The sequence below is a fragment of the Bufo bufo genome, chromosome 10 (genome assembly GCF_905171765.1).
Source record: "Bufo bufo chromosome 10, aBufBuf1.1, whole genome shotgun sequence".
NCBI lineage: Eukaryota > Metazoa > Chordata > Amphibia > Anura > Bufonidae > Bufo > Bufo bufo.
The window spans coordinates 35,109,802-35,132,496 of record NC_053398.1 but is presented as its reverse complement, the minus strand read 5'-3'; the positions used below and the strand labels follow the sequence as shown (position 1 = coordinate 35,132,496).

General features: G+C 48.4%; 1 protein-coding gene across 1 annotated transcript in view; it reads left to right on the top strand.

The window, feature by feature from the left end:
• Nucleotides 1–21,924, top strand: part of DDB1 (damage specific DNA binding protein 1) — a 57,848-nt gene extending 35,924 nt beyond the window's left edge. The window contains exons 13-26 of the mRNA XM_040410580.1: nucleotides 278–441; nucleotides 533–640; nucleotides 716–923; nucleotides 3,444–3,539; nucleotides 3,650–3,761; nucleotides 5,141–5,264; nucleotides 5,620–5,784; nucleotides 7,774–7,868; nucleotides 9,118–9,288; nucleotides 11,787–11,896; nucleotides 12,539–12,708; nucleotides 12,782–12,884; nucleotides 21,075–21,198; nucleotides 21,283–21,924. Coding sequence (XP_040266514.1) covers nucleotides 278–441; nucleotides 533–640; nucleotides 716–923; nucleotides 3,444–3,539; nucleotides 3,650–3,761; nucleotides 5,141–5,264; nucleotides 5,620–5,784; nucleotides 7,774–7,868; nucleotides 9,118–9,288; nucleotides 11,787–11,896; nucleotides 12,539–12,708; nucleotides 12,782–12,884; nucleotides 21,075–21,198; nucleotides 21,283–21,366 — 1,834 coding nt within the window. The 3' untranslated portion in view covers nucleotides 21,367–21,924. The remainder of the gene's footprint in view (nucleotides 1–277; nucleotides 442–532; nucleotides 641–715; nucleotides 924–3,443; nucleotides 3,540–3,649; nucleotides 3,762–5,140; nucleotides 5,265–5,619; nucleotides 5,785–7,773; nucleotides 7,869–9,117; nucleotides 9,289–11,786; nucleotides 11,897–12,538; nucleotides 12,709–12,781; nucleotides 12,885–21,074; nucleotides 21,199–21,282) is intronic.
• The last annotated feature ends 771 nt before the right edge of the window (nucleotides 21,925–22,695 follow it).

The window sequence follows — 22,695 nt, the reverse complement described above, 5'->3', positions numbered from 1 at the left end:
TTAATATGTGCTCTAGTTCTCTTAAAGGGTTTGTCTCATTATAAAAAAAACTAAAAACTTTTATATAATGAAGGTGGCTCACCAGGGATGCTTCAACGGCGATTACAAGGAAGAAGCAGTATTGTATTTAATACATGGTCTTCCATAGTTTGCCATGGCTCATAAAGGAGGGTCTCAAGCACGACATTCATGTGGACACACATTGTCATAATGAGACGACCCTTTTATATCCTAATAGTGCAGATCATTACATAAGATTCTTCTCCTTTCCCAACAGTTGTACTGAAATGGAGCATGAAGTCGCCTGTCTAGATGTCACTCCATTGGGTGGCGGTGATGCAATGTCCACACTTTGTGCAATTGGCCTGTGGACAGATATCTCGGCTCGAATCCTTAGTTTACCAGGATTTCAGTTATTACATAAAGAGATGCTAGGTGGAGGTAAGTCAAAATGGAACTTTCTACAGAGCGATGATCATAGATTTGTAGTATACTTTGTAGATAATATTTCATTTTTAATTTACTTCTTCAGAGATTATCCCAAGGTCCATCCTTATGACGTCATTCGAGAACAGTCACTACCTGCTGTGTGCACTGGGGGATGGCGCTCTCTTCTATTTTAGCCTCAACACAGAAACAGGTAAGTGATAGCTATGTAATACAGGTGGTTCTACGCTTGTGGGCATACATTGACTTGCTCTCTCGCGCTTCTTAGGTCTTCTAAGTGACAGAAAGAAGGTGACCCTGGGGACACAGCCCACTGTTCTGAGGACTTTCCGCTCTCTGTCCACCACGAATGTATTTGCTTGTTCGGACCGGCCCACAGTCATCTACAGCAGCAACCATAAGCTGGTCTTCTCCAACGTTAACCTGAAGGAGGTCAACTATATGTGCCCCCTGAACTCTGAAGGTTATCCTGATAGGCAAGTCATGCCTTTTAGTTCGGTCTATAGCAGGGGTCAGCGATCTTCGCCACTCCAGCTCTTGTGAAACTACAGTTCCCAGCATGCTCCGTTCATTTCTATGGGAGTTCTGAGAAGAGCAGAACAAGTATGCATGGTGGGAGTTGTAGTTTTGCAACAGATGCAGTGCTGGAGGTTGCCTACCCCTGGTCTGTAGTATAGGAACACTTTTTTTATTCCTTATATTGTTCCTGTTGGTATGATAAAGGGGCTTGCTGCATCATGAAATGTTGTATTTTTTCAGTAGATCATAAAAAGCATATTTCTCGTTAATGTCATTGGGGGACACAGCACCATGTGTATAGGCCCAGCTACCACTAGGAGGCGACACTAGATATCAAAAGGTTGACTCCGCCCAGGTGGGCTGTACCCTCTCTACAGCCACTAGGTTAATCAATTTTAGTCTAGTGTCTGTAGGAGGCAGACATGACCTGCTCTGTTTGCAGGTCATGCTGCTTTTCCTTTTTATTTCTATTCTTTTTTCCCTTCTTCTGCAGGTCTCTGCCTGCTGCAGGATGGGGCTCCATCAAGGATTACCACTTTAGTTGCACCCCCTGCAGGCGCTCCTCAGGAGCCCCCTCACCTGTTTTTTTTTTTCGTTCCGGAGGCCCCCCGGTTTCCCGTGGTTCCAGTCCGCTGACGACGCACTTTTTCCGGTCACCTCATTAATCGAGGCCCCGTCTTCTTTCTCGCCTAGGCCGCGTCTTCACATCACTGAGGCTCGGGTGTAAGCAAAGTCTGCAAAAATTTTACATTTTATTTTTTTTTCATTACAAAATGAAACGCCCTAGTCCGGACGTTCTTTGTACGCCCTTAGATTCGCGGATTAGTGGTGCTACATGACAGTGGTGCCGTCCCCTTGGGCCTTGCTGTTTTCTGCACCTATCAGTTTCTTCCCCCTTCCTTGGGGGTTTCATTGTGCTCTGCTGGTAGCTGGTTTCTACTGTCAGTGTAGTATCTCCCAGCTTCCCCTAACGAATTCTGCATCCTCTTCTGATATATGGATGAATGGCGATTATTGGAGGATGGATACATTTCAATTTTCCCTTGATAATCTGGCTATTATTGTCCTACTTGAGCCTCTGACTGGGTAATCCTGCTTGGAGTCCCTGCCCCAATGATTCTTAGACCATCTAGCTGGCTGGTTCCCTCTGGGGAAGCTACTCGTGGCATCTCTGACCGCACATGCTCTGTATGACAGCTGTTTCTTTGGGCCCGTCTTTTTTTTTTTTTCTCCCTCCCGTGTCCCCATGGACTCTTCCCGTCTGCCCAGGTCAAGTACCGGGTATCATCTGGGAGTTTAATGCTACAGTTTGCAATTTGGATCGTATTGGTCACTTTTGGGATGCAACTTTCTCTCGTTTTGAGAACTGTTCCTCCTTAGGCTGTTTGAAGTCCTCTCCCTTCTACTCCAATATCTCTCAGACGTGTGTCTCCGCTTGTATTACCAGGGCCTGCGACTGGTTCTCTTTTCCCTGAGACTTCATGTGGCCAGGGATATCTCTGGTCTTACATTTATAGCAATATTTTGTTAGTTTTTCAGATACTCGATTCTAGTCTCTGTTTTTGGTCTGAGACAAGTTAGTTTTTTCCTTGCCGGGTCCTCTTTCTGGTCAGGTTCCTTTACTTCCAGGCCAGGTTCCATTGCCGAGGGGCGGCCCACAGGGTCTTTTAGTTTGTTTCCAGGAAGTTTTCTCCTTGGTTAAGGACTGCTCTGTCCTTTTTTCACGCATTTTTCTCCTGCCAGGTACCTTCATAGTCTAATTTTCTTGTTGGGTCTGTCCTCTTATGGATTCTTCTCCTGGAGCATCCTTCCATATGCAGAGCGCTAGGTTGTTCCCAACAGGCATTGCTGTGCTACTCTTCTGTTTCTTTAGGAGGAGCCCTGTTTTTTTTCCAGATCCTTCCTCAGGCTCTTTAGTTTGCACTTGTTCAACTCTTGGTTCTTGTGCAGGACATCTGCCTTGCTCCCTATCCCACCTCGGGAGGAACCGGGTGTTTCCCCTTGTTCTTTCTTGGGCTTTTTTCCCAGGCTCTTGTCCTTGGGATCCTGACGGTCTCCTATATTTTTGCGGAAAGTACAAAAATACAATTTTTCCATTTCCATGGTGTTTAAAAATGATCCAATGAACAGTTTGACATTTACTTACATAGTATGTCGCCACCTGATGTTCAGAGTGTATAGCATATTTACCTCTACATCTTCTTTGTGCTGCTGGTCACACACGCTCAGCCACTGTCCCTCAGCCTGGTCACTGCATAGTGAAACTCTGTTCACAGCAGATATAAATGGCTTGTCAGGGAAAGAGCAGAGCCTCTGCGGCAGCATGGCAGTGTAGCAGAGAAGACTCATTCTGCAGGGGAAGTAAGAAGCTGCCAGGGGGGGAAGGAGATTGATTCTGTCCAGAGCCAACCTTTCAGGACTTTTGGAATATAAATGATTCATGGAATAACCCCTTTAACCACTTCTCTCATTTACAGTTTGGCTCTAGCAAATAACAGCACCCTTACCATTGGAACGATTGATGAAATACAAAAGCTTCATATCCGGACGGTCCCACTGTTTGAGTCTCCCAGGTGGGTTTGCAGTTAGGAAGCAGTTGACTTGACTTATTCATTTCTCATTGTGACTGATAAATGGTATACATATTCATACTCCTGGATTTTCATTGTCTTGTTTATTACAGGAAGATTTGCTATCAGGAGGTATCTCAGGGCTTCGGAGTGCTCTCCAGCCGAACCGAGGTGCAAGATGCTAGTGGAAGCAGCTCTCCGCTCCGACCTAGTGCCAGTACCCAGGTCAGTGTTATTGTATCTAATGGCCGGAGAAGATTGTTTTCACAGGGAGGATTAGATACCGGGGTGTATTGCAGGATGCATGATGGAAAGTTCTACAATACCTTTTCTTATCAATTTGTTTTCAAGATCTCTGCTTGCTGTTATTCAGATATTATTCAGTTAGGGTACGTTCACATCTGTGGCATCCTGTATCCGGCTGTGCACCGCTGGACCCCTTAGACAATAATGGAGTCTGGCAAGGATGCATCCACTTTCTGGCATAATTGCTGGCCTTTGCCTGGACAAAACACATTGTATGCAATTTTTTTTTGTCCGTCCGAAAGCCGGCATTTCGCCAAAAAGCGACTGTATCCCATTATAGTCTATGGGGTCTGGAAATGAGTAGCACTATCTGGTTATCCCAGATGCGAAGGTCTGTGATTCAGCAGATGTGAACGTACCCTTAGTCATTCAGAGATGAGCTGTGCTGTGTCCATCACATAATCAGTACAGGTTTTTATCTTCTGAAAGTAATGAGGGTTCCTACTGAATACCAGCAACTAGAGATCTTAATAATGTGAAGAATTGATGCAGAAAGTGTATTGAATTATTGTATATCTTTTCTTATATCTTATATTGTATATCTTATATTTTCCCTGGCAAATCTGGTATTTCTGACAGAGGTGATAGTGCTGATTTCCAAAAGTGAGTGGAGATGCCCTGTGTTCACCTCTGCCCAAACTTTATCAGGTGCCATGTAGCAAGTTCATTTCTTGCATTGTTGGGTCATTAGGGGGTCTGAAAGACTACCTACTGACTAATTACACTGGCAAACTCCTGAGAATATTAGAGGTTATCCCATGACTAATGTAAAAAATCAGACATCATACAGTGCATGTCAATACCTTTCTAACAAAGCTAGAACCAGCCCTGTACATCATATGGATCCAGAGATCTCTCCATTCATTGCTCTGCTAGATTTATATCAAGCTGACAGCTCAAGGGAGTGTCTTTTCTACTGCACATCAGGGGGCGTGTCTCAGCTCTCCCTATCACAGCTCAGGGGCGTGTCTCAGCTCTCCCTATCACAGCTCAGGAAGCAGTTGAAGGATGAAACTGAGCATGTGCGACCATCTCAGTGAGCTGGACAAAGAAATAAGAAACAAATTAACAGCAGGTGGCGCTGTACAGATTAATTTTATTGAATAACTCAGTGGCTACACTACATTTTTAATTGCATGCAATTACAAAAGTATTCGGATCCTGGTGCTGGTTTGAAAAATGTAGAATATTTTTTGTGGCACAACCCCTTTAAGAGGTGTAGAGTATAATGTTTCCACATGAAAAGTCTGCCATTGGATTTCCAGTGCCGCCTTCCATCATGTCTTCCGTTCTTTCAGGCCCTCTCTTCAAGTGTGAGCAGTAGTAAGCTGTTTTCAGGAAGCACATCGCCCCATGAAACCTCATTTGGAGAAGAAATAGAGGTCCATAACCTTCTCATCATAGATCAACACACATTTGAAGGTAGTGAATGAAACCAATTTAAAGGAAAAGGGCACATGCCATAAATATCTGATAGATGGGGGGCCACCTCTAGGACCCGCACCTATATCTAGAACAGACCTGGGTGCGGCGGCCAGAGAGGTCAGGACAGCAGAAATAGCCGAGCAGGCTGTGCTATTCTATACAATTGAATGGGAGTAACGGAAACGGCATAGCACAGTCCACTTGGCTGTTTGTGCTCTCCCAACCGCCTCTGACTGCTGCATTCAGGCAGGAGGAGCAGCTGGTTCGGAGATGGGAATATCCCTTTAAGGAAAGCCTGACCCAGTTGTTTGTCAAAGAGGCTTATTCTTGTTTTGTTCATTTTTCTTTTTAGTCCTGCACACTCACCAGTTCTTGCAGAACGAGTACACCCTCAGCTTAGTGTCGTGTAAGCTGGGAAAGGATCCAAGCACTTATTTCATAGTTGGAACTGCCATGGTGTACCCAGATGAGGCCGAACCAAAGCAAGGAAGGATAGTGGTTTTCCAGTATTCTGATGGTGAGAAAAGGCAAATGCTTCTGTATGTGAATGGGCGAATGATTGATTTAAGAGCTTTTCGATTGAATTATTATTTTTTTTTTTAAAGAATTATATGATTTGCAGTCCTCTAATGGAGTCGTTTACTTGTTCCTTGGTGTGTCCTGTTCTCATTGGATCTTTAATGGGGCAAGACAACTATTTTCCATGTGCTATATTAGACCACGGGGGAGAGGGGTTCCCACCTGGGATCCCTCTTTATTAGGCATCTTTCACACGACCGTATGGCTTTTTTCTAGTATTTTGCGGTCCGTTTTTCACGGATTCGTTGTTCCATTTTTTTTTTTTTCGGTCCGTTTTTCCGTATGGCATATACAGTATACAGTAATTACATAGAAAAAATTGGGCTGAGCATAAGATTTTTTTTAATGGCTGGTTCTCCAAAAACGGAACGGATACGAAAGACATACGGAGAACATTCCGTATGTGTTCCGTATTTTTATTTTTTTACTTGAATGGAGCCACGGAATGTGATTTGTGGGCAATAATAGGACATGTTCTATCTTTCAACGGAACGGAATGCATACGGAGTACATTCCGTATGTGTTCCGTTTTTTTTTTTTTTTTTTTTGCGGAGCCATTGACTTGAATGGAGCCACAGAACGTGATTTGCGGGCAATAATAGGACATGTTCTATCTTTCAATGGAACGGAAATACTGAAATGGAATGTATACGGAGCCATTGAAATGAATGGTTCCGTATACGAAGCGGAAAAAAACGGCCCGCAAACGGAAAAAAAACACGGTCTTGTGAAAGAGGCCTTAGGGCCCATGCACATGACCGTATATATTTTGCGGTCCGCAAAACACGGATCCGCAAAAAAATACACATGACCGTGTGCATTCCGTATTTTGCGGAACGGAACAGCTGGCCCCTAATAGAACAGTCCTATCCTTGTCCGTAATGCGGACAGTAATAGGACATGTTTTTTTGCGGAAAGGACATACGGAAACGAAATGCACATGGAGTAACTTATTTTTTATTTTTTTTTTGCGCACCAATTGAAAGCAATGGTTCCGCATACGGTCCGAAAAAAAAACTGAACGGACTCGGAAATAAAATACGCTCGTGTGCATGAGCCCTTAGCCACATTAGAGGGCTGATAAAGAGCAGCCCCCACTCTGGTGAATTCGGCCCGGCCACCTATTACTTGGTCTGCCAATGTCTCATTTAACTGTATGGCTAGCTGCAACTTCTTGTGCTGAAGACGGACAGTCTCCTGGAGTTTTTGAAGCTGGACTCAGCACTTTATAAAATGGGCTTGTGTGTTGTGTTGTTCCTTTGCTATTCCTCCTAGAAATTTTCTAAATAAATTGACCTGGGTGTTACCAGGTGGGGGGGGGGGGTCCTTCCACACCCTGAGGCCGAGTTCACACGAACGTGTGTGACCTGTGCCTGTGCTGCGGCCCGCTGCAATGCACACTTTGCGGAACGGAAGTACGGGACGTAACCCCACGGAAGCACTCCATAGTGCTTCCGAGGTGTCCCGTCCCGTGCTGCCGTTCCGCGATTCCGGATTTGTGGACCCATTGAAGTGAATGGGTCCGCATCCGTGATGCGGAATGCACACGGAACTGTGGCCGTGTATTGCGGCCCGCGATTTGCGTGCCGCAATACGGCCACGGGTCACACACGTTCGTGTGAACTAGCCCTGACACTGTCAAATCAGTGCCAGACTCTGTATGGACCCTTTGACAAGCCCATTAAAACAGGCAAACAGGTGAACCAGTCAAGAGAAGTGGCAGGTCCACTTAATGTTATGGCCGCATGATGGCACATTTGAAACTGCTAACTGCAGTAAAATGGGTCAGTTTTGCCAAATTGCTAGTGTGCAAGTGAGTCATATTGTATTATAGGCTCCAAAAATGAAATAATGGCTCTGGAAAGGATAGCGAAAGCTATTTTGGGAATTTGCAGCCCTAAACTAATACAACTGCTTGTCTCTACAGGGAAGTTGCAAACTGTTGCAGAGAAAGAGGTAAAGGGAGCTGTGTACTCTATGGTTGAATTCAATGGAAAGCTACTGGCCAGTATCAACAGCACGGTAAGATTTAGATGAGTACATGGGTATCCCAAATGTAAAGGGAGACTGTCATCACTGAGGACAGATGCACTTATTTCCGAGGTCTGTCACCCATGAGCTGATATTAAGTGGTTGCTGAGAACTTTCTGTATAGTCAGCGCAGCCCATAGCAGAGAAGAGTCAAAGCCACCTGAGAAGAGTCACCATTATTCATGAGCTCCTGCTCTCCCCGTCCACCTGCTGATTAGTGGTTTTCTAGTAGAAGAGATAACTACCAATCTTCAGCAGGTGGGTGAGGAGAGCAGGAGCTAGTTAATAAGGGCCCATTCACACGGCCGTAGTGTTGCCATGCCCATGTTACAGACCGCAAATCGCGGGCACTGGCTGTTTGAACTTCACATGGCGGTGCGGACCCATTTCCTTCAATGGGTCTGCAATCCACAAGATACGGCAAAAGATAGGTCATGTCCTATGTTTTGTAGAGCTAAGGCACAGACTTGGAATCTCATGGAAGGGCTTCCGTGTGTTTTGGAGGGCTTCCAGGTCCGTGCCTCTGCTCCACAAATGATAGGACATGTTCTATCTTGCGGTCCCGGCGGCACTAAGGCCGGGTACATGGGGCCTAGCCGTCACTGTTCTCTGGCAGCCGTCCCTCTTTTTTAGGACCGGAGTGGGATTATTATAGAGCAGGTTCTTGGCAACCACTTAAAGAAGCACTCCCATGAAAAAATTTTTAATTCTCTGACCTGTTAGAAAGGTACATCATGTAAACTGTAGGGAAGGTAATCTTACCAGTCACTGTATTTGTGAGTTATAACCTCCCTTCTGATCCTCAGCTGTGTCATGTGACCAGCACTCTGACTTTCCAAATAACACAGCATCTTATATGTGGACAGGAAGCCTATGTATTCCTATAGGAGCCTGAATGTCAGTCACAAAGGAATGAATAGAGAAGTAACAGACTTCCTGTCTTGTGTCAGTTGGAGATCAGAGTGTTGGTCACATGACGCAGCTGAGGATCAGAAGGGAGAGGATAACTCACATATACAGTCTCTGGCAAGAAGATTACCTTCACTACAGTTTACACCATGTACCCTTCTAGCAGGTCAGACAATAAAGATTTTTGTGGAAGTGCCTCTTTAATATTAACACCTCAAATCAGTGTGTCTGTCACAATTTTATGCTGTCCCTCACTAAAGTTGATGGGTTCCCTTTAATATCATGTACTATTGTTCGTATACATGAAACAGTGACTTTTCTTTTTACATAGGTCCGTCTTTATGAATGGACAACAGAGAAGGAGCTGCGCACTGAATGCAACCATTACAACAATATCATGGCTTTATATTTGAAAACCAAGGGGGATTTTATCCTGGTGGGAGACTTGATGCGTTCAGTGCTGCTGCTGGCTTACAAACCAATGGAGGGAAACTTTGAGGAGGTAAGAGATCTGGGAACCGTGAATCACACGTCCAGTAAATCATTCATCTAATGTATAAAGCGGTAAGTCGGTAAGGTTTTAGATCAGGCCTCGGCTCTCTAGGACGTACTGTTCCTGAGAGATTCCCAAAAAAATGCATTACCCAATAAAAGCTTGGTCACATGACCCTTATCAGCCAATAGAAGCTTGCAGGTCCTCCAGCCTCCACATACAGTTTTACTCCTGGTTTCCATAACAACCCAGCCATTTATCTTCACTGCTGTAGGGGAGCTTTAAAGGAAATCTGTCACCAGGATAATCGCTATTGAAGTAAAGCCATGGCCTAATAGCACTTAGTACCTTATTTCCAGATGTGCCTTTGTTCCAGCAATATATGTTTTTTATCCTTTGAAAATCCAGTTTATTTGGTATGCAAATGAGCCAGTAAGGTGCCCAGAGGGGCGTCACTCTTGCAGGAAGGAGCCCAGACACGCCCCCTGCCACAATGTGTCCACCCTCAAAAGACTTAAAACCCCACTAAGCCACGCCCCCGATCTGGTTAGGCCACGCCCCCACTCACTCTTTAGCCGACTGAGATTGAAAAAATGAAGGTAAAAATCAACTTCTATCAATGGGAGGGATGGTGACTTTCTCCCTGCAGCTCACACTCAGACAGTACAGTGCTGCTGTCTTACAGCGAGCTGTTCAAAAGGACACGCCCCTGTGGAGGTTACTGTCAAGGGGGTGGTATGCTGTGAAAGTCACCGTTAAAGGGGAAGGCTGCTGTAAAGGTCAAAGTTAAGGGGGTGGGCTGCTGTGGAGGTCCAATTTTAAGGGACGGGGCACTGTGGGGGGGGGGGGGGCAGGGGGGTCAGTGTTAAGGAGTGGGGGGCTGTGAAGGTCACTGTTTTGGGGGCGGGGTGCTGTAGATCCCCAATTTTAAGGGACAGGGCACTGTGGGGGGTGGAGGTCACTGTTTTGGGGGTAGGGTGCTGTAGGTGCCACTGTTATACTGGATAGTGTTGATATCTTGTAATGAGACACACAAACATTAAATGAAATAGATTAAATATACGGATCCTTCAGCTAGTTCTTATATAAAAGTGTTCCACGTGCTTGGTGGAGTTCATGTTACCGCCCCAATACTTGCAGCTGCTGTGCCCCTTTAGTCGGCACTCTCGGCCTGTGCTCTTTCATTACTTATCCGCAGTCTCATAGGTGCCAGTGAGGATGGTATTTTATGGGGCAGATTTATTAATCCTGTCTAATATTTAGACACTGTAAACTTAAGACTAGCCAGTCTAGGGATGCAGCACACTTCTCAAAGTGGCTCATGTCGGATGATAAATTTAGTCCATTGTTAGACACCTTTATCTAACTTTACATCACCTATTGGTTGTCTTGCTCATATTTTGCTTGTTGGCGCATCTTTTTTGCTATGCCACACCCGCTTGTCAGACGAGATACTGACACTGTCTAGAACATAATAAATGAGTGCGCCAGCTTTTTGGCACAAAGCATTTAGCTTTGTAAATCTACAAAATGAGGATCATTTATCAAAGACCTGTTTTTTACGCCTTTTTTTTATATCTCCTTCACTACCAGAGGATGGGCTTTATGACGAGGTGCAGGCTTCATCATAAATTAGGTGCATCCTCCGGCAGTCTGTGTCTAGATGGAAATCTACTCCAGATTTTTACTCTAAAATTAGGCGCAGTGGCATTCAAAAGCCTAAAATTTTCGGGCGTAGGGGGTCATAATCAATGTCTCCCAGTCACCATCCACCCCCTTCCCATTCCCCACCTGTACAGTAAAGGATTCCTACCCACTCCCTGGCACTGGGCTGGAGTCCTCAGTTCTCTGGTACCCTACTTGTCAGTTTCCCAAATGAACTGGGGTCACATGTGTCTCTGCAGCCAGTGACTGGCTGCAGTGGTGGCATGTACCTCAAGCAGCACATGAGCCAGTAGATATCCTTTCCTCCACAGGTCTGGCAGGGAACACACTCTGTTTTTATGTGTTGATCTTTTATGTAAAATGTATTGCTTAAATGGGTTTCCCATCTTATAAAGTAGTGGCACATCTCTAGGATATGCCATCACCTTTTGATTGGTAGAAGTCTGATCTCTGAAACCCCACTGATCCTGAGAACAAGGGGACCACAGTGTACTGCTGCACGGGTCCATTGGAAGCGATGTGGCCGAGTGCAGTCCCCTGAACAGCCGGATGGCCAGGAGGAATTCTATGCCTGGAGAACTTAGATTGGGGACACTGTGTGACACCAACACTGCGCCCTCTTATCCTCAGGACAGCGGTCAGACCTCACCAGTCATAAAGGAACAGCATATCCTAGCACTGTGTCCTCATGTAATAAGATGGGCATACTGGTAAGTAGTCTGATGTATGTAAGAACTGGGTTTGATTAAGAAATGTAGAACCTTTCATGCGCCCAACCTAACCTGCATCTATCCATATGTTGTGTACATTGGTATTACATCTTTGTTCTTTGATTCATACAGATTGCCCGGGATTTTAACCCTAACTGGATGAGCGCAGTGGAGATACTGGACGATGATAACTTCTTAGGAGCAGAAAATGCATTTAACTTATTTGTATGCCAAAAAGACAGGTAAAAAGATATGGTGTCCTGCCTGTTGTTACTATGAGAAAAATCTATGGACTTCACCTCTGGATTAGGGCACTTTCACACTTGCGGCAGAGGATTCCATCGCCAGAACTGCCTGCCGGATCCGTCAAAACGTATGCAAACTGATGGCATTTGTCAGACTGGTCAGGATCCTGATCTGTATGACAAATGCATTGAAATGCCGGATCCGTCTCTACCGTGTCATCCGGAAAAAAACGGATCCGGCATTTTTTTTTTTTTGCGGTCTGAACATGCGCAGACCACAATGCCGTATCGGTTTTTCCGATACACTCGGCATTAATGCATTTCAATGGGAAAAAATGCCAGATCCGGCATTCCAGCAAGTGTTCCGGGTTTTTGGCCGGAGATAAAACCGTAGCATGCTGCAGTGCTATCTCCGTCCTGAAAAGTCAAAAAGATTGAACTGAAGACATCCTGATGCATCCTGAACGGATTGCGCTCCATTCAGAATGCATGGGGATAAAACTGATCAGTTCTTTTCCGGTATTGAGCCCGTAGGACGGAACTCAATACTGGAAAAGAATAATGCTAGTGTGAAAGTACCCTTAGATGTACATAATAATCAGATTCTTGCAAAAATAATTTCTGTGTTTTCATTCCCAGCGCCGCCACTACAGATGAGGAAAGACAACACTTACAAGAAGTAGGACTCTTCCACTTAGGGGAGTTTGTTAATGTTTTCTGCCATGGCTCGCTGGTCATGCAGAACCTTGGGGAGACCTCTCCTCCTACACAAGGCTCGGTGCTCTTTGGCACAGTTAATGGGATGATTGGTAGGTATAGAAGTCGATGCTAATTTCACAGTTGTCGTCATCATCCACTGAGGCTGACCTCCTTGTATCTCAGGTCTGGTGACATCCGTGTCTGAGAGCTGGTACAATCTCCTACTTGATGTTCAGAACAGACTCAACAAAGTTATCAAGAGCGTTGGCAAGATTGAGCACTCTTTATATCCTTTCTGTTATGGTGACTGATCGTCACCCAGATGGCTGTGCCTCCAGTACATTTTAGTATTTTGCGCTATATAAGACGCACCTGAGTATAAGACACACTTATGTTTTAGAAGAGGAAGACCAGAAAAAGATATTTTCCAACAAATCTCAGATCAGATCCCCAGTCTGTATCAGACCTCTGATCAGATTCTCAATTTTTATTAAACCTCAGATCAGACCCCTCCCCCCAATCTGTATGAGACATCAGATCTGATTCAGATTGGAGGTCTGATTCAGATTGGTCGTCTTCATAGTACACGTCTACGTGCACTATGTCTTGACGCTACAGTCGTGGCCAAAAGTTTTGAGAATGACACAAATATTAGTTTTCACAAAGTTTGCTGCTAAACTGCTTTCTCGTGCATGGCATTGGGGGACACAGCACCATGGGTATATGCCCAGCTGCCACTAGGAGGCTGACACTAGAAACAAAAAAGTGTTGGCTCCGCCCAGGTGGGCTATACCCCTCTGCAAGAGCCGAGATACACCAGTCTAGTTCTAGTGTCCGTAGGAGGCAGACATGACCTGTTTTGCAGGTCATCCTGCTAATTTTATTTTTTATTTTATTCTATTTTTTTCTCCTTTTTTGTACAGGTTTCTTCAGGACGCAGGGGTGGCTCCATCGTGTTCCACTTTAGTTGCCCCCCTGCGGGCGCGTACTCAGGTACCCGGCAGCCACCCAGTCCCCACTATCTGCTTCCGCAGCGGAATTCCGGCGGACCCACGGCTCCCGTGTTGAGTCCGCCGAGGGGGTGGCTATTGCTGCGCCTGAAAACGTCGGAAGGTGAGTATGGCGGTACCCCACCCCCACCCCCTCCACCCACCACAACCACCTCTTGTCCTGGCCCCCTTTTTAGTTTAGGGAGGCTGATGGCTCTTGGGGGCACTGCACGCTTGCCTGGGCATTCTTTTTGCGGGGGAAAACTTCCTTGGGGCACCCTCGTTTCTAGGGCCTGGCCCTTTAAGACGGCCGATTCTTTCGGCTCCTTCCCGTACCTGCGGGTTTCTTCCGGCTAACTCCTGGCCTTCGGGGCCCCCGCACTCCCAGAGAATCTGTGCTGCGTCCCCGCTTCTGCTGCTGCCTCCGGGCGTTACCGCGATCGCGGGCGTCCGTTTCCGGCAGCATTTTTCTACTCGAGGCCCCGGCTTTTCTCCAGCCTAGGCCGCAGGTCACGTGGGGCGGAGCTTCGTCTCCGCCTTCTGCCTTCCCGGGCTTTTTTCTCCTCCCTCCCCTTTGTGGGCGGTGCCCTGGGAGCCGCGTTTTTTCCAACCAATCCAGCACCAGCGCGGGCTGCTGGGGGGGGCGTGTCTTTCTTGACTACCGGTTCCTGTCCTGCCTGCAGCTGTCGCATCTTGCTTCTCCTGCGCCTCGGCTCTCTGGACGTGCTTCTGTGGGACACAGCACCTTGGGTCTGGTAGGCAGCCTCTGGCTGACTCTTTTTTGCTTTGCAGGCTCCTCCATCGCCCTCATGTCTTCTTCTGGTCGGGCCCCCTCTCCCCCTGCCGCTATTTCCACTCATTACGCCTGTTCCGTATGTAATAGGAAGTTCCCATGCGGTCAGTCTTCCTCTCTCTGCGTGCAGTGCCTTCCCCCCAGGCCCACCCAGTCCGCCCCTGCGGCCCCCTCTTTGTCGGTCCTTCCGGAATGGGCTGCTACCCTGTCCCAGGCCATAGGTAACCTTGCCAGCCTCTCCCAATCCCTAGCGCAGTCCTTGGACCGTCTGCCCGCTCAGATTGCGGCCGCCTCGGGCAGGGACCCCCCCCGCCGGGGATGTCCGTTCCCGCTCTGGTACGAGGTCCGGCAAGCGACCTCGCACAGCCTCGGCTGGGTCCCATTCTTCCTCAGCTACCCCGGATCACTCCCCGGTTAGGTCTGAGTCGGGCGAAATTTCTTCTTCAGCCGCTTCCGCCGTTCCTGGGGACTCCTCCGTTTCTGATTCTGAATCAGAGCGGTGCTCGGCGATGTCTGCGGCCATTCAGGACCTCATCAAAGCCGTCCGTGACGCGCTCCATGTGCAGGACGTACCCTCCTCCTCCTCCCTGGAGTCGGTGTCCTTCCGCCGGACTAGGCGTTCCACTGTGGTCTTCCCGAATCACGAGGATCTGGACGCACTTCTGGCTAAAGAGTGGCGTCATCCTGATCGGCGCCTTCATCTTACCAAGGCCTCTGACGTCCCCTATCCTTTTTCTGAGGAATCTGTCAATACTTGGACGGTTCCTCCTCAGGTAGACCCTCAGGTTGCTCGCCTGGCGAAGGCTACTACCCTTCCCCTGGCTGACGCGGCTTCCTTGTCGGATCCCGCTGACAAACGGGTCGACTCTTTGGCCAAGTCTGTTTTCATCGCAGCGGGTGCTGCCATCCGTCCTGCGTTTGCCGCCTCCTGGGTGGCTAAGGCCTGCGCTATCTGGGCAAAACAGCTTGTTCGCGCTTTACCCCCAGACTCTGATCAAGGGGAACTGGCAGTGCTTGCCTCTCAAATTTATCAGGCGTCCAAATTTCTTTGCGATGCCTCTATGGAATCGGCCCGCCGATCCGGCAGTGCGGCCGCTAACTCTGTGGCCATCCGCCGCACCATCTGGCTTCGTTCTTGGGCGGCAGATGCCGCCTCCAAGAAGGCTCTGATTTCCCTTCCCTTTCTCGGCGGGAAGCTCTTTGGGAAGCGTTTGGAGGAGCTCATCTCGGAGGCCACTGGCGGTAAGAGCTCTCTTCTTCCCCAGAATCAGCCTCGCCGCCGTCGCTTTCCTGGGTCGTCCTCTCGGGCGCAGTCCTTTCGGTCCTTTCGGGCCCCCCCTGCCCGATCTGACAAGAAGGCCTCCAGGCCTTCCTTTAAGACCAAGCCCTCCTGGCATGCCAAGCCCAAACCTGCTCGCCCCCAGTCCACTAAACCTCCTTCCGCATGACTCCGTCAAGGTGGGAGGGCGTCTGCTCGCCTTTCAGGACGTCTGGCAAGCAAGTGTAGAAGACGCTTGGGTTCTGGAGGTAGTCTCCTCCGGATACAGGATCGAATTTTCCGATCTTCCGCCGGGACGGTTCTTCCTGACGTCGCCCCCCAGGTCCCCCTCCGGGGCAGAAGATTTTTTTCAGGCCATTCGTTCCCTTCGCTCTCTAGGGGTCATCGTTCCGGTTCCAGAGTCAGAACGCTTTCGGGGGTTCTATTCGAATCTGTTCACGGTTCCCAAAAAGGACGGTTCGCTCCGTCCTATCCTGGACCTGAAGGCGCTGAACCGCTTTGTCCGGGTCCGTCACTTTCGTATGGAATCCCTCCGGTCGGTGATCGCCTCCTTGGAGTCGGACGAGTTCCTGTCGTCCATAGACATTCAGGACGCCTATCTCCACGTCCCCATTGCCCTCTCCCACCAAAGGTTCCTTCGCTTCGCGGTAGGTTCTCTTCATTTCCAATTCGTAGCCCTGCCCTTCGGCCTGGCCTCTGCTCCGAGGGTCTTCACCAAGGTGTTGGCGCCTCTCATGGCCCTTCTTCGTGCCAGGGGGGTCGCCTTGATACCTTACCTAGACGATCTTCTGATTCGGGCCCCGTCGTTGGAGGACAACCTGTCCAGCCTGCACATCACCCTCTCAGCTCTTTCCCAGTTCGGGTGGCTCGTCAACCACTCCAAGTCCTCCCTCGTCCCATGCCAGAGGATGCCCTTCCTGGGCATGATTTTCGACACTCGCCTCGGGCGGGTGTTTCTCCCCCCAGAAAAGATTGCCTCCCTTCAGGCGGGGGTGACGCTTCTCCGCGGCCCGTCCACCCTGACTATCAGGACGTGTATGCGCGTCCTGGGGAGGATGGTGGCTTCCTTCGAAGCCATTCCCTATTCCCAATTCCACTCCCGGGACCTTCAGTTGTTTCTTCTATCCAGGTGGGACAAGTCCCAGGCAGGTCTCGATCGCCTGGTTCGTCTCCCTCTCCAGCTTCGCCAGGACCTCTCCTGGTGGCTTCTTCCTCGGACGGTGTCCCTGGGCCGTTCCTTTCTTCCCCCCAGTTGGCGGGTGGTCACGACGGACGCCAGCCTCTTGGGTTGGGGAGCTGTCCTCGACTCTCTCACAGTCCAGGGTCTTTGGTCTGCTCAGGAGTCCTCCCTGCAGATAAATGTACTCGAGCTCAGGGCAATTTTCCTGGCACTGTCTCACTGGACCCCACGTCTTCGCGGTCTCCCGGTCCGGGTTCAAACAGACAATTCCACCGCCGTGGCTTATCTGAACCACCAAGGGGGCACCAGGAGCGTGATGGCCTTGCAGGAAGCCTCCCATATCCTGCGCTGGGCGGAACTCCACGTTCCCGTCCTTTCCGCGGTGCACATTCCCGGGGTCGACAATTGGGCGGCAGACTTCCTCAGTCGTCAGCTAGTCGACCCGGGCGAATGGTCTCTTCACCCAGAGGTGTTCCTCCAACTTTGTCACCGATGGGGAACTCCGGACGTGGATCTTTTCGCGTCACGTCTCAACCACAGGATTCCGCGCTATGTCGCGCGGTCCAGAGACCCTCAGGCTTTCGCGGTAGACGCCCTAGTTCTGCCTTGGTCTCAGTTCAACCTTCTGTACCTGTTCCCCCCCATTCCCCTCCTGCCCCGAGTGCTCAAGCGTCTCAAGGCAGCCCGGGTTTCGGCAATCCTGGTGGCTCCGGATTGGCCCCGCAGGGCGTGGTACGCAGATCTAGTGTTTCTGCTCGCCGACGCTCCGTGGCGACTTCCTCTGCGCCACGATCTCCTTTCTCAGGGTCCTCTGTACCACCCGAATTTACTTCAGCTTCGTTTGACGGCGTGGCCGTTGAGACCGCGGTCTTGAAGTCCCGTGGCCTCTCGGATTCTGTCATTCAGACGATGCTTCACGCTCGCAAACCCCAGTCAGCCCGTATTTACTACCGGACCTGGAGAGCGTATTTTGCCTGGTGCGAGTCTGGGCGCTTCCGCCCTCTTCATTTCTCCGTCCCTAACGTTCTGGCCTTCCTTCAGGCCGGTTTTGAGAAGGGTCTTCGCCTAGCTTCTCTCAGAGGACAGATTTCGGCCCTCTCAGTCCTTTTCCAACGTCCTGTGGCCTCGCGGGCTCAGGTTAGGACTTTCCTACAGGGTGTCGCTCGCCGAGCCCCCCCCTTTCGTTTTCCAGTGGAGCCGTGGGACCTGAATCTCGTCCTTGGCGCCCTTCAGTCTTCTCCCTTCGAGCCTTTGGCAGAGATCTCTCTGTCGTTTGTCTCGTTCAAGGTGGCCTTCTTAGTGGCAGTCACCTCCATCCGCCGGGTTTCCGAACTGGCGGCGCTTTCTTGCCGTTCGCCTTTCCTGGTTTTCCATCAGGACAAGGTGGTGTTGCGTCCCGTTCCCTCTTTTCTTCCAAAGGTGGTCTCCTCGTTTCATATCAATGAAGAGATCGTCCTTCCCTCTTTCTGCCCTAATCCTTCTCACCCTAGGGAGAAATCCCTCCATTGCCTTGACGTTGTTCGGGCCCTTCGCCTGTACCTTCGCCTCACGGAACCTTTCCGTCGTTCGGATTCCCTTTTCGTGGTCCCGGCGGGTCCTCGTAGGGGTTTGCCTGCCTCCAAGGCTACCATCTCTCGCTGGGTTCGGTCGGCTGTCAAGGAGGCCTATATCGCAAAGGGCCGTGCTCCCCCTTCCAGGTTGACCGCTCATTCGACTAGGGCAGTTGGGGCTTCCTGGGCGGTGCGTCATCAGGCATCTGCTTCCCAGGTCTGCCGGGCCGCCACCTGGGCGTCAGTTCACACTTTCTCTAAGTTTTATCACATTCATTCTCTGGCTTCCGCTGACGCTAGCCTGGGGCGCAAGGTTCTGCAAGCAGCTGTGCTTTAGATTGGCGACATGGCGTTCTTCTTCCCTCCCTCAGGGACTGCTTTGGGACGTCCCATGGTGCTGTGTCCCCCAATGCCATGCACGAGAAAAATGGATTTTTTGTACTCACCGTAAAATCCTTTTCTCGTAGTAGGCATTGGGGGACACAGATCCCTCCCATTTTCTTACTGAGTTTCTTCTTGTTGTGGTCCCGGCGATTTGTGGTCGTTGGGTTTCCCCAGTTGAAGACTTGTTGGCGTTCAGTTTTCTGTTTGTTCAGGTGTATGGCGTTCCTACTGCTTTTGTACCGACTGGTGTATCTCGGCTCTTGCAGAGGGGTATAGCCCACCTGGGCGGAGCCAACACTTTTTTGTTTCTAGTGTCAGCCTCCTAGTGGCAGCTGGGCATATACCCATGGTGCTGTGTCCCCCAATGCCTACTACGAGAAAAGGATTTTACGGTGAGTACAAAAAATCCATTTTTTAGATCTTTGTTTCAGTTGTTTCTGTGATGTAGTGAAATATAATTACACGCACTTCATACGTTTCAAAGGCTTTTATCGACAATTACATGACATTTATGCAAAGAGTCAGTATTTGCAGTGTTGGCCCTTCTTTTTCAGGACCTCTGCAATTCGACTGGGCATGCTCTCAATCAACTTCTGGGCCAATTCCTGACTGATAGCAACCCATTCTTTCATAATCACTTCTTGGAGTTTGTCAGAATTAGTGGGTTTTGTTTGTCCACCCGCCTCTTGAGGATTGACCACAAGTTCTCAATGGGATTAAGATCTGGGGAGTTTCCAGGCCATGGACCCAAAATGTCAACGTTTTGGTCCCCGAGCCACTTAGTTATCACTTTTGCCTTATGGCACGGTGCTCCATCGTGCTGGAAAATGCATTGTTCTTCCCCAAACTGTTGTTGGATTGTTGGAAGAAGTTGCTGTTGGAGGGTGTTTTGGTACCATTCTTTATTCATGGCTGTGTTTTTGGGCAAAATTGTGAGTGAGCCCACTCCCTTGGATGAGAAGCAACCCCACACATGAATGGTTTCAGGATGCTTTACTGTTGGCATGACACAGGACTGATGGTAGCGCTCACCTTTTCTTCTCTGGACAAGGCTTTTTCCAGATGCCCCAAACAATCGGAAAGAGGCTTCATCGGAGAATATGACTTTGCCCCAGTCCTCAGCAGTCCATTCACCAAACTTTCTGCAGAAGATCAATCTGTCCCTGATGTTTTTTTTGGAGAGAAGTGGCTTCTTTGCTGCCCTTCTTGACACCAGGCCATCTTCCAAAAGTCTTCGCCTCACTGTGCGTGCAGATGCGCTCACACTTGCCTGCTGCCATTCCTGAGCAAGCTCTGCACTGGTGGCACTCCGATCCCGCAGCTGAATCCTCTTTAGGAGACGATCCTGGCGCTTGCTGTACTTTCTTGGACGCCCTGAAGCCTTCTTAACAAGAATTGAACCTCTTTCCTTGAAGTTCTTGATGATCCTATAAATTGTTGATTGAGGTGCAATCTTAGTAGCCACAATATCCTTGCCTGTGAAGCCATTTTTATGCAACGCAATGATGGCTGCACGCGTTTTTTTGCAGGTCACCATGGTTAACAATGGAAGAACAATGATTTCAAGCATCACCCTCCTTTTAACATGTCAAGTCTGCCATTTTAACCCAATCAGCCTGACATAATGATCTCCAGCCTTGTGCTCGTCAACATTCTCACCTGAGTTAACAAGACGATTACTGAAATGATCTCAGCTGGTCCTTTAATGACAGCAATGAAATGTAGTGGAAAGTTTTTTTTGGGATTAAGTTAATTTTCATGGCAAAGAAGGACTATGCAATTCATCTAATCACTCTTCATAACATTCTGGAGTATATGCAAATTGCTATTCTAAAAACTTAAGCAGCAACTTTTCCAATTTCCAATATTTATGTAATTCTCAAAACTTTTGGCCACGACTGTACACGCAGTCGGGACACAGTTCAGCGCAGGGATCGGAAGACCAGGGAGCAGCGAGTACAGCCAGAGCGAGCAGCCCTACACTCTCCAATCTCTGTGCCTCCTGCATAATATGAGCACTTCCATAATGGAAGTGCTCATTCGTATTCGCTTTATAAGACACACTGCCATTCGTCTTATAAAGTAAAAAATACACTATATGTTGGGAAAATCCTCCTGACGTGTACTTTTGACGTACATGTGCGTGCATCCTTACCACCGACATGGGGAGAGTAAACCTTTTTTAATAGTAACACTGATGGATAATCCTTATAAATATTGTACTGAACTTGTGAGGGGTCCAAGGTGACCATTGGATTCATTTTTACATTTGCAATACCTTTTCTTAACATACCTTGTTACTTGGAGGTCATTCCATACAGAGAGAAAGACTGAAGCTGCAACCGGGTTCATAGATGGAGACCTTATTGAGAGCTTTTTGGACATCAGTCGGTCAAAGATGCAGGAGGTGGTAGCAAATCTACAGGTGAGGACAAGTCCGTTCTACTCTAGTGTTCTCATGCAGATCTCGGGTTTCGGTATCTCCTAAACACAAGCCGTTATTTTGCAGATTGACGACGGCAGCGGGATGAAGAGAGAGACCACAGTTGATGACCTGATAAAGATTGTGGAAGAGCTAACAAGGATTCACTGATTAATGTCCTTCTCGATCATGTATACCCCTTAGGCTTCCCCAGTATCCTCCGAGCATTGTGGGAGCAGCCTCCCATGGGCCTGAATGACTGCAAGATAAGCTTGTATGCATCCAGCCAGTGTCTAGGGAGGGGATACCTCGCTTTGCTGCCCTAGTGGCACCTACAACTTTGCTTCCAGAGGTGGTCAGTGCAATGAAAGCCTCCTGCCATCAGTAGGGAAAAAAAAGAGTGGTTGTACAGGTTGCTCCCTGCCCAGCTCCTTTGCTCCATTCATATTGCTGTTATTCTATATTGTATGTATTTTTTCATATATATTACGTCGTGAAAAGTAGGGTCATCCCTATGGACTTTCTGCATAGCAAGGTTGAGCAGTGACATCATAACCTGTGCAGGAAATGGGGCATGTGACGTCATCTGCAGCAACTGTGGGGTGTTTCACGTGCTAGTTTTTGCCTAATGGTGCAGTGTCCCTCCCTTCCAGTCTTCTCTTTACAAAAAGAGTAAAAGGGGGAGGTTATTTTCCAAAATTTTAGGAAATAAATCAGACTGGAAATGAACTTTCCCTCGGTGTGTTTTACTTGAGACTGTGTAAGAGTATCTGAATAGGTGTATGTGTTTTATCTGTTTCTTTAAAGAATATTTTGCATGTCTGTCACTGCTTGTTCTTATGACTGTATGTGTGCTGATCAGTGGGGCACACAATTTGGGATTGGTTCTAAAAAAAAATTGGATTCCTTATTGCTTTTATCGAGTGTATAAGGCAGTGTTTCCCAACCAGTGTGCCTCCAGCTGTTGCAAAACTACAACTCCCAGCATGCCCGGACAGCCTTTGGTTGTGCGGGCATGCTGGGAGTTGTAGTTTTGCAACAGCTGGAGGCACACTAGTTGGGAAACACTGGTATAAGGAAAAAGAATGAGGCCCAGATTCACTAATCCTTTGGATGCAGTAATCTTAGACCGGCTGTCGAGACCTGCAACAGATTTATGCAAAATTGTGCATCTTAGGCCTGACCCCTTGCTGAAAAGCTCCACCTACTTTCTACTAAACCACTCCCCCGAGTGGAACTGAACCCGAGTTCGGGAAATGTTTTTTTACAGTACAAATTAATTTCTGAAGTTATTGCGCGAAGTCTTGACTTCGGCTCATCGGAGACGATACATTCTAATACCGTACGGAGCGCCTGCTCCGTACATTATTAGAGCAAGGTTTTATGCAAATCGACTTCAGACGTTTCATCAGAAGTTGATTCGCTCATCCCTAGTAATATCCCAGTGTCAGTTTACTGCTGCTGTGAGGGGAAGATGTTCTCTTCAGTGCGATCCTCATG